General features: G+C 44.0%; 1 protein-coding gene across 1 annotated transcript; it reads right to left on the reverse strand.

Annotated features, from left to right (window-relative positions):
- Nucleotides 1–600: 600 nt before the first annotated feature.
- Nucleotides 601–10258, reverse strand: LOC309331889 (carboxypeptidase inhibitor SmCI-like). Its single transcript, XM_081844471.1, has 5 exons — nucleotides 10053–10258; nucleotides 6979–7158; nucleotides 5756–5938; nucleotides 2155–2334; nucleotides 601–809 (listed from the first exon to the last, which is right to left on the reverse strand). The coding sequence occupies exons 1-5, from the start codon at nucleotides 10243–10245 to the stop codon at nucleotides 769–771; spliced, it is 777 nt and encodes a 258-aa protein (XP_081700597.1). The 5' UTR covers nucleotides 10246–10258; the 3' UTR covers nucleotides 601–768.
- Between the last annotated feature and the right edge of the window lie 669 nt (nucleotides 10259–10927).

The following is a 10927-nucleotide window of genomic DNA, read 5'->3' on the forward strand; positions in this document are numbered from 1 at the left end:
GTTAATACATATGTTTCAATTAGGATAGGATGTTCTTATTGCTAAAGTAAGCTGATTTCGCTCCTTTCTTTGCTTTCTTCCTGCTATATTTGCAACAAGGAAAAGTACTCTAAATATATGGAACATGAAGAGCAATTTGCCTGAGAAAATGGTTCTTCCCAGAGGTCTAATATTGGAAACTTTTGTTTAGGAAAATAGCTTGGAGACTGACTAAAAGTATAAAGGCATTGTGGCATTAACTCAGATTCCATAAGGTCCCCTCTATAGTAGCTGTTTCCCTGTATCTCTCAGACTTCCTTTTTATTACACATTACTTCCTTTTTATTACACATTCATGATGATTTGTGCTCACGGTGCTAGTGGGGTGGTCATACGCAATCCCACTTTTAATGCTGTTTCCACATGCAAAAGTTCTGGGGTGGTCACACCGCTTCATTTTGAAGCCGTGCATACAGGTATCCTGTAACTGAAATCACAAATGTCGTTTTTTTTATTTTTGTCCTGCTTTTGTTGCACTATAGCTCCTCTGGACACCAGTAATGTGGTAGCATCAGGGAAGCCTCTCAGAACAAACAACTAATGAAGCAAAACGGGCATTTGATAAAAAGAGACTGTGGACAATGACACTGAAGGAGCAGACTACAATTTGCTGAAGAAAAGTTAAGTTCATTGGCAAGAAATTCCCGCAAAGTTTGGTACAGCTGTAAGAGAGTCAGCATTCTTTCACTCGGTGCCTTTGCTCCATGAGAGGACACAATGAAAAATTAATCAGGGGTATCGTTGTTTGGGGTCATAGTCTTCACATGGACCTGAGGGGGGAAAGGAGAGCTGGTCATGAAGGGCTGTACCCAACACTAGTCCTATTCAGATAATAGAAGCATTGAAATTCATGCACATGACCAACTGAGGTTCAGTGAGTCAACTGAGAGTAGAAATTAATTGGATACAACCTAAAGAAATCTGAAGGAAGGTTGCACACTATTCTTAAATATGAAGGTGGAACATAGGCTATTCCTGCTCCTGAGCTCCAGTAGCCATTAGGGGGTGGTCTTTTTATGGAGTTGGAATCAGGTCCCATCAGTCTTCATCAGTTAGCCCTTGCCCACAACACCATACCATACAATGAAAAACAACGACCACTAATCACTGGGAATGTTCTATATCTCCGCATCCTAATTGACAACACAATGGCAACAAATTTAACACGAGGTTTTTTGCTCAAGTACCTTGATGTTACTAAGTAAAAAGAAAAAAAAAATGTCATTAGTTTTGTGTGTTGTTGTTTACTAGCCTGCCTTTTTTCAATATTCTTTTGAGGCACTTCTCCATACTTTAGCCCTCGTCAGACAGTAAAATAATAATAATAACATTTTTTTATTATTTATACCCCACCCATCTGGCTGGGTTTCCCCAGCCACTCTGGGCAGCTCCCAGCAGAATAATGAAAACACAATAAAACGTCAAATATTAAAAACTTTCCTGAAGTATCAGAACAAAACCCTGTTGGAGTTGAGGGTTGTGCTCCCAACCCTGATCTTGCTGCATTGTTCATTTGAAGACACTTAAAAGTCTCCCTAGAGGGACGCGGGTGGCGCTGTGGATTAAACCATAGAGCCTAGGACTTGCCGATCAGAAGGTCAGAGGTTCGAATCCCCGCAACGGGGTGAGCTCCCATTGCTCGGTCCCTGCCCCTGCCAACCTAGCAGTTCGAAAACACGTCACAGTGCAAGTAGATAAATAGGTACCGCTCCGGCGGGAAGGCAAACGGCGTTTCCGTGCACTGCTCTGGTTCGCCAGAAGCGGCTTAGTCATGCTGGCCACATGACCCGGAAGCTGTACGCTGGTTCCCTCGGCCAATAAAGCGAGATGAGTGCCGCAACCCCAGAGTCGGTCACGACTGGACCTAATGGTCGGGATCCCTTTACTTTTACAAGTCTCGCTGCACTCTAGGGCTGTGTGCACACTATACTTTACATTCAAAACACAATATTTCCCTCAAATAGTTCTCAACATTGTTGTTTACCCCTCAGAATTACTATTCCCGACAACCCTTACTACCATGCCCGGAATTATCTGGTGGAAAGAATGTACCGTAGGTGCTGTCGATTGTGGGGTGGTTTTTTGTTTTTGTTTTTTTGTGTGTGTGTGTCTTACCGTAACTTTGGCACTGGCGGATGCAATCTATCCGTTCTGTAAAGTTGTTCTCATTGCCCATACAGCCACCATAGATAAACAGCTCACACCTATTGGTCTTAGTATTATAGAAGTAGCGACGAATGTATGCTCTACAGGGTCCGCTGATTACAGGGAGCTTACATCTCTTGGGCATATATACTGGATGGGGGGGGGACAAAGGCAAAAGGCTCATATATATAATCGCACCATTTGAAAAAGAGAACATTATGGCAAAAGCAAATTATTATTATTATAAAATATGTTAGCCATAACCTTAAGGAACATTGCAAAAGGTTGTAATTGAAGGTAGTGGAAGCTTGCTGTTCAATATCTATATCTAACTTTTAAATATACAAAGTATTTCAGTCATTTCCAACTAAATAAGGGTCATTTCCAACTAACCTCTATTCTAGAATAGACCCATTACATTAAAAGTAATAGCACTATCAGCCGTGTCTATTACTTTCAGTGGGTGTTCTCTGAGTAGAACCCTAAGTTTATATCTGGACACCTGCTGTAGCTATATTACTGAATAAAGATTAGAACTTGCCTCACTGAAAGGATCTCTCGGTTTCAATGCAACGTGGTCGGCGTACAGTGCTATTCTGCTCTATCTTTCTCCAGTTCCCTGTGCCCAGTGGTCACTGGTGCCCATTGGGACTTGCGGGGGGGGGGAGAGACATGGACCCCAACAGTATCACAGAATTGTAGAGTTGGAAGTGACCACGAGGGTCTCATCCAGTTCAACTCCCTGCAATGAAGGAATCTTTTGCCGAACATGGGGCTCAAACACACGACCCTGAGATTAAGGGTCTCACGCTCTGTCTACTGAGCTACCTCAGCCGTCAGCAGGTGGAGCCAGAGGCAAGGACAGCCAGTCCCATCTTCTGGAATGGTTGTAAGTATCACAATAGGCAACAAAGGTCCGTATAGTTAAAGCTATGGTTTTCCCAGTAGTGATGTATGGAAGTGAGAGCTGGACCACAAAGAAGGCTGATCGCCAAAGAATTGATGCTTTTGAATGATGGTGCTGGAGGAGACTCTTGAGAGTCCCATGGACTGCAAGAAGATCAAACCTCTCCATTCTGAAGGAAATCAGCCCTGAGTGCTCACTGGAAGGACAGATCCTGAAGCTGAGGCTCCAACACTTTGGCCACCTCATGGGAAGAGAAGACTCTCTGGAAAAGACCCTGATGTTGGGAAAGATGGAGGGCACAAGGAGAAGGGGACGACAGAGGACAAGATGGTTGGATAGTGTTCTTGAAGCTACCAGGATGAGTTTGACTAAACTGCAGGAGGCAGTGGAAGACAGAAGTGCCTGGCATGCTCTGGTCCATGGGGTCACAAAGAGTCAGACACAACTAAACAACTAAACAACAACAACAAATCACAATAGGCAGCTGCTGGCTGGCTGCTGGCAGACTGCTGTCGGCAGAGAAGCCCCATGGACCAGTGTGTCCCCTGCCTTTGCAGCTGCAGTGGACATTTTAGTACAAGGATGAGGAAGCTGTGATGCTCCAGATGCCAGATGACAACAGTATGATGGGAGTTGTAGTCCAACAGCATCTGGAAAGCCGCAGCTTCTCCAGACTTGATGAAACAATTGCTAGAATATCAATACTGAAGATAAATAGAGTTCAAGGGCTTTCCTTCTTTTTCCTTGAAACCTGTGTGTTTTTTCCTCTCCAGAACAATAAGATTAATCCCTTCTGAGGGTTTTTTAAAGAGCGAACACACAGTCAACTAGCTATTGCCACCCCCATTCTCATGGCAGATGTCCTTTCCTATAGCAAGGCGACTCAGTTGGGGCCACATTCACACCATGCCTTTCTTTTTTACTTTCTTTTTTACTATTATTTAAATAATAAATTTTATTAGTATTTTCCACACAACAACAACACGAAAAATATAAAAAAATAACAATACACAAAACACAAAAACCAGCATACAAAAAAATCCATATCTTACAAGTTAATAATATAAACACTAAAAAGAAAAACAAACATTGACTTCCACCAATCCCACAGCACCTCCTTTACCTCTCATTGTATCACCCTGTTTTCCTTATCATCTCTATCCTAGCATCTAGATATAAATCCCTCTTACTTATGCTTTCACTTCACAAGGTTATTCCAGATTTCTGTCCTCGAACCTTGGCTTTTGAGGTATTCATTTAGGCACTCCCATTCCTTTTTCACTTCACTTTTTGGTTTTTGTCTTCTTATATCTTTCAGAATATTTAGAATTAGTCAAATTAGTCAAATTAGCCAACAGTGTGACGCGGCAGCTAAAAAAGCCAATGCAATTCTGGGCTGCATCAATAGGAGTATAGCATCTAGATCAAGGGAAGTAATAGTGCCACTGTATTCTGCTCTGGTCAGACCTCACCTGGAGTACTGTGTCCAGTTCTGGACACCACAGTTCAAGAAGGACACAGGTAAACTGGAACGTGTCCCAAGGAGGGCAACCAAAATGGTCAAAGGCCTGGAAACGATGCCTTATGAGGAACGGCTAAGGGAGCTGGGCATGTTTAGCCTGGAGAAGAGGAGGTTAAGGGGTGATATGATAGCCATGTTCAAATATATAAAAGGATGTCACATAGAGGAGGGAGAAAGGTTGTTTTCTGCTGCTCCAGAGAAGCGGACACGGAGCAATGGTTCCAAACTACAAGAAAGAAGATTCCACCTAAACATTAGGAAGAACTTCCTGACAGTAAGAGCTGTTCGACAGTGGAATTTGCTGCCAAGGAGTGTGGTGGAGTCTCCTTCTTTGGAGGTCTTTAAGCAGAGGCTTGACAACCATATGTCAGGAGTGCTCTGATGGTGTTTCCTGCTTGGCAGGGGGTTGGACTCGATGGCCCTTGTGGTCTCTTCCAACTCTATGATTCTGTGAAATTGACACACCATGCCTTTCAAGTGTTATGATAGAGTCATGACTCCCCCCCCCCCCCCAAGAATCCTAGAAACTAGTTTGTTCAGGGTGCAGAGAGTTGTCAGGACACCCTACCCGCCTCAGAAAGCTACAGTTTCCAAGGTTCCCTGTGAAGAAAGATTGGTTGTTAAATCTCTGCGAAGGGAGGAGGGTTCTCTTAACAACACTCAGCACCCTTAACAAATCACAGTTCCCAGAATTCTTTGGGGGAAGCCACAACACTTTAAAGAAGAAGAAGAAGAAGAAGAGTTTGGATTTGATATCCCGCCTTTCACTCCCTTTAAGGAGTCTCCAAGCGGCTAACATTCTCCTTTCCCTTCCTCCCCCACAACAAACACTCTGTGAGGTGAGTGGGGCTGAGAGACTTCAGAGAAGTGTGACTAGCCCAAGGTCACCCAACAGCTGCATGTGGAGGAGCGGAGACGCGAACCCGGTTCCCCAGATTACGAGACTACCGCTCTTAACCACTACACCACACCACAGTGGTATCATAGTGCTTTTTAAAATGCATGGCGTGGGTGTGGCCTAGGAAAGAACAGACAATTGCATCGCTGGAGTTCAAATGGCACTTGTCCATGACTAATGGTTAGAATAAAGTGTAGGACATTTGGAGCTGCCTGGGAAAGCCCACAAATTTATTTGCACTTACCAACAGCTGCACACTCTCGAATACATTGTCGAATATCCAAAAAGTTGTTTTTATTGCCTCTAAAGCCATTATAAAAGAACATTGTACACTTCTTCTTTTTGAAATCATAGAAATATCTCACTGTGGGTTTTCTGCCCCATACTCCCTTGTTTAGCGGGAGTTTGCATTTTTCAGGCAGCAATTCTGAAAAAAGAAGAGAGAAGAAGGCAAGGCTCATATCTGAAATTTCACCTTTTGAAACACAGAAGATAACAGTATTGGAAGATGTCTTGTTTGTGATTCCAAACCCTGAGATAATCTCTTCCAAGTGAGAAATGAGGGACTTCTGGAAAGGGATCAAGTGCTGACCGTGAGAGATGGGCAAAATCTTTCTAAACTGGTGTCTGAGTTTGCTTTCCCTCTTCCCTCTCCATCCCCTTTTGCCTTTTGTGCCATGTTTTTTAGATTGTCATCATGTGAGCAGGGAATATCTTGGTTTTTTTATTGATCTGAATGAAAGCCAATCTAGGTTAAAATGCTTTTAATAAATAAAATCACACAGACCAAAAAAAAGGTTCCAGTTCTGAGCAGGCTGCCCTCATGGTTCTGCTACAACCATCTTTCTTTTTATTTATTGCTTAAATGTCTGGTCCTACCTTTCCACATTATCTCCAATACCATTGTAGCATATGGCGATTAGATATATGGGGGAAAGTAGAGTTGCAAAAGAAGAATCCTGATTTTTCCCCCCCTTGCTCCTTCTTCAGTAAGTGCCCCTATTTTTCCATATTGTACAGAACAGAGAAAATAATGGAAGAAATGAGTAATTTAATAGCCCTTTCCTCCAGGAATGAAAGCGGATTAAATGATGAGCAATTCATCACAGATCTTCCAGGGGGACTGAACACTGTGCCGCTCAAATAGTCTGAAACTGCAAAAAGAAAGGCACCTCCGGGGTGCTATTCTACCCAAGGGCATCATACTGGTGACCAGTGGCGTAGCGTGGGTTGTCAGCACCCGGGGCAAGGCAAGTAATTTGCGCCCCCTAACCCGTGGATTTGCGCCCCCTAACCCGTGGATTTGCCCTAACCCCAGATGTTGCGCCCGGTGCGGCCGGCCCCCCCTGCACCCCCCACGCTACGCCACTGCTGGTGACCCCTGCAGTAGACTGCTCAGCATGTTAAGAATAAAGTGCAGGCTCTTGGTTGTCCAGATGAGACCCAAAAGGTAGCATTTTCCCTTACCAAACCTTTCACATTCCCAAATGCAATCCGTCGGATTCCTGAAGTTATTAGCATTGCCTCTACAGCCACCGTAAACGAATTCTTCACACTTCCTGGTGTGGAGATCAAAGTAAAATCTTAGAAAGCTTCCTTTGCATTTTCCTGTTTCTGTAGGGAGTTCGCATTTTGAAGGATATCTTCCTAGAGGGAGAGAGAGAGAGAGAGAGAGAGAGAGAGAGAGAGAGAGAGAGAGAGAGAGAGAAACTTCCTTATCACACCCCCAGGAAGCTTCCACATGGCAGTTTATTGTGGATGTTCTTGCTAATACATGCAAGTCTTACGCAGTTTCTATACAATTTTGTCCTCATTAAAATGCCATCACACATTCTTTTTCCGTTTAATCCAGATTTACCTTTTCTGTGGAAAATCCAAAAAAGTGGGTTTTTTCCCCTCCCAAAAGAGAAACACTACGGAAATGATAACCCTGGATTAAATTTAGATGAGGGATGAAAACATTGGATTTCAACACCCAGGCACTTTTACATCTGGTCACATCCACCACTAGGACGGAGGCACTCATTCAGCCCTTTGGCAGAAAGACAATTCCCAACCTCTGCAGCGCAATGCCCTTGGGTTGTATCCAACGCTAGCCCTACTCAGAGTAGACCCACTGAAGATAATGGGCATGACTTAGGTTGGTTAATTTCAGTGGGTCTGCCCTTACTTTTACGTGATAAAACATATCCTTTTCTACAACATACTGGTACTTGTTCCCAAGGAACAAGGCAGCAGAAACAAACCACCATTCATTTCTGTAGTCATGATAGTGGTACCATTTGAGTACATTTGACATTACACACACTCAGAAACTTTCTTGTTTTCTTTTATCATACTTGGCAAACTTTTGTTTGTTGCTCATCCTGTCAGGAATGCAGAAGCGTTTGCAAAGCATGAAAATGAGAAGGGAAATGTAAAGTATGTGTGTTGCACCTGAACATGGCTGTCCAACAACTGAGGGCTTATCCACACTGCCTCTTGTTCTGCTGCTTCCCCTGGGGTCACATGCCCACCCATGGCATTTGCTTGGGTGACCTGTGCAATCACTCACTCACTCACCCGGGCTACCTGCCTGCCCACCTGCCAGCCAGCCAGTCTCCCTCCTCTTGCCCTCCCAAGCTGTTGCAATGACTTAGTCACTTTTCAGAATTCTGTCTTCAGGCTGTAGTTCGCATCTCCATCTATCGCCATCCACATGAACTACAGTGGTACCTCGGGTTACATATGCTTCAGGTTACATACACTTCAAGTTACAGACTCCGCTAACCCAGAAATATTACCTCGGGTTAAGAACTTTGCTTCAGGATGAGAACAGAAATTGTGCAGCGGCAGTGCAGCAGCAGCAGGAGGCCCTATTAGCTAAAGTGGTGCTTCAGGTTAAGAACAGTTTCAGGTTAAGAACGGACCTCCGGAACAAATTAAGTACTTAACCCGAGGTACTGCGTAACAACACTTAACATTTTTAACATATGGTGCATTTTGTATGCCATTATCACTGATATATCTTTTTATATATACCCTTATATATTTCATATATATACCTTTATATATTTTATATATACCTATATACCTTTTTATGCACACATTACTTTAGAATATACAGTTTGGTACACATTACTTGGCTGGAGAACTGCGTTGTGTTTCAGTTCGCATATTATTTCGGGAAGTAGAAATTCAGTAGATTTGCCTTTAAACACAAATGAAATTGAGTTTCTACCCTGTTCCTACTGATGATGAGGCACCTATCCTGTTTTTCTGACTGATATTATTCTCAAGGGTTTTGACCAGCCACAAAGCTCAGCTCTGACCCTCTTGAGTCAGCTGGGATCAGTGGTGCAGGTCAGCAGCATTAAACTCTGGATTTAATGGTAATGCATATTATTTCACTTACTTCAAAATGTCTTAAGCCAGATCTACTGGTTTGAGGGCCCTCCCTGCTCAATCCGGAGCAGGGCCCTTGACATCTGCTCCAAAGACCTGTGCTGATGGCACAACTGGTTGGGATGGCTGGCTGAGTAGGGAAGCGCTGCTTAACTGCTCAACCTCATCCTTATTCAAGCATATAAGAATTGCTTAATTTCCTCAGAGTTTTGTGATTTCTGCTAAGCTCTAGGAACTGCCTCTGAGCACAGTGAGTCCAACAGATGGTGGAAGCTGTGTCCTTTTAACACATCCCATTGTGTCTTGGGAGAAGGCAAGCCCAGTGCTCTGGGATCCAGGTGGAAACTATCAAGTTGCAAAGAAACAATGAAAGGGGGCTTAAGAAGCAGGTAGCAATATTGAAGAAATGCAACAGGAATGAGTAAGAAGACAACCATTGAATTCTTGTATTTTTCAAGGGTTTCTTGCAGGTTTTCCCTGTTATAATGAAAGAGAAAACTGTTAATATTTGATGCGAGTCCCCCATGCTATCCAAAACCACCTTACATCGTGTTCCACAGAGAAACGGAAAGCTTTGTTTGAGCAGTCAAAGCTCTTAGTTCCTTCCTAGACAAATGTTGTGGAGTCCAGTGTACTTGAAACAGTCATTTTTGCTGGATCAATCTCAGTTTCAGGTCCAAGGACACATTCTGTACGGTTCTAATGCAATTTTATATTGTTCAGGCTGTGTGATACCATTTTCTTTTGTTCGGGCTGTGGAATTCCACCCTGGGATCTTTTGCTAAAGGGCGGTATATACTGTATTTTTCACCGCATAGGGCGCACCAGCCCATAGAGTGCACCTAGTGTTTTTTTTTGGGGGGGGGAATAAAGCCCCTAGAACAGGCTGCTATCCGCAAGCCTAGGGAGCCCAGTGGGAAGTCCCGCGGGCTCCCAAAGCTTGCAAATAGCTTCCTGAAGCCTGGAGAGTGAGAAGGGTGTGCACTGACCCCTCTCGCTCTCCAGGCTTCAGCGAAAGCCTGCATTCACCCCATAGGACGCACACATATTTCCCCTTCATTTTTGGAGGGGGAAAAGTGCATCCTATAGGGCGAAAAATACGGTAAATTGAAATCATCATCATCATCATCCACACCTCTCTGAGAGGGAACTCTTACCTGATTTTTGCTGAGCGGCAGCATATGAGCATATGAGAAGTTCCAGGATCAGGACAGCAATGTGACTACCCTGCATGACTGCTGTCTGATGTGAGTGCTTGCTGCTTAGTGAAGGCACTTTATACATTTTTGTATAAGGAAGTGGTAATGAGCATTCAAGCAGCCAAGACAGTCCATCAATAAGTAGGAACATCCTGGTGCTTCTTTGAGTAGTTCAAGGTAATTTCCTGTTCTTTTATAAATACGATTCCACTTCAGGTAGGGGTACTCTGAAGCCAACTTCCTGTTCTTGTGTAAGTGCCATTCCACTTCAGCTAGGGATTTATTGGAGCCATAAAGCCTATCAGTATCATCTTGACATAGCTTGGGGGCCAAATGAGACTGTCCTTTATGCACACCACCGTACTTGCCCTCCAAAAAGAACCGCTTCTCCTCTGATAAATGCACGCCATTCCAAAGACAATACCTGTAATTATGTAGGGTTTTGCACGCTGACTAGACTTTTGTATTTTGAATGTCAGCGTACCTGGTAGCCTTCCAGGAGAATTAACAGTCTGGTCACAAGTCAGAATAAGCGTCACTGATTGTCAGGAGCCAGAGTCAAGCATGGGTCAGCAATATATATACAGTGGTACCTCTGGATGCGAACAGGATCTGTTCCGGAGCCCCATTCACATCCTGAGCAGAACGCAACCTGCGTCTGCGTGTGCGCCGGTCGCAATTAGCCGCTTCTGTGCATGCGCGTGACGTCATTTTGAGCGTCTGCGCATGTGCAAGTGGCGAAACCCAGAAGTAACCCGTTCCATTACTTTCGGGTCACCGCAGGACACAACCTGAAAACCCTCAACCTGAAGCGTCTTTAACCCAAGGTATGA

This window comes from Podarcis erhardii, assembly GCF_964252035.2.
Source record: "Podarcis erhardii genome assembly, chromosome: 16".
Lineage (NCBI taxonomy): Eukaryota > Metazoa > Chordata > Lepidosauria > Squamata > Lacertidae > Podarcis > Podarcis erhardii.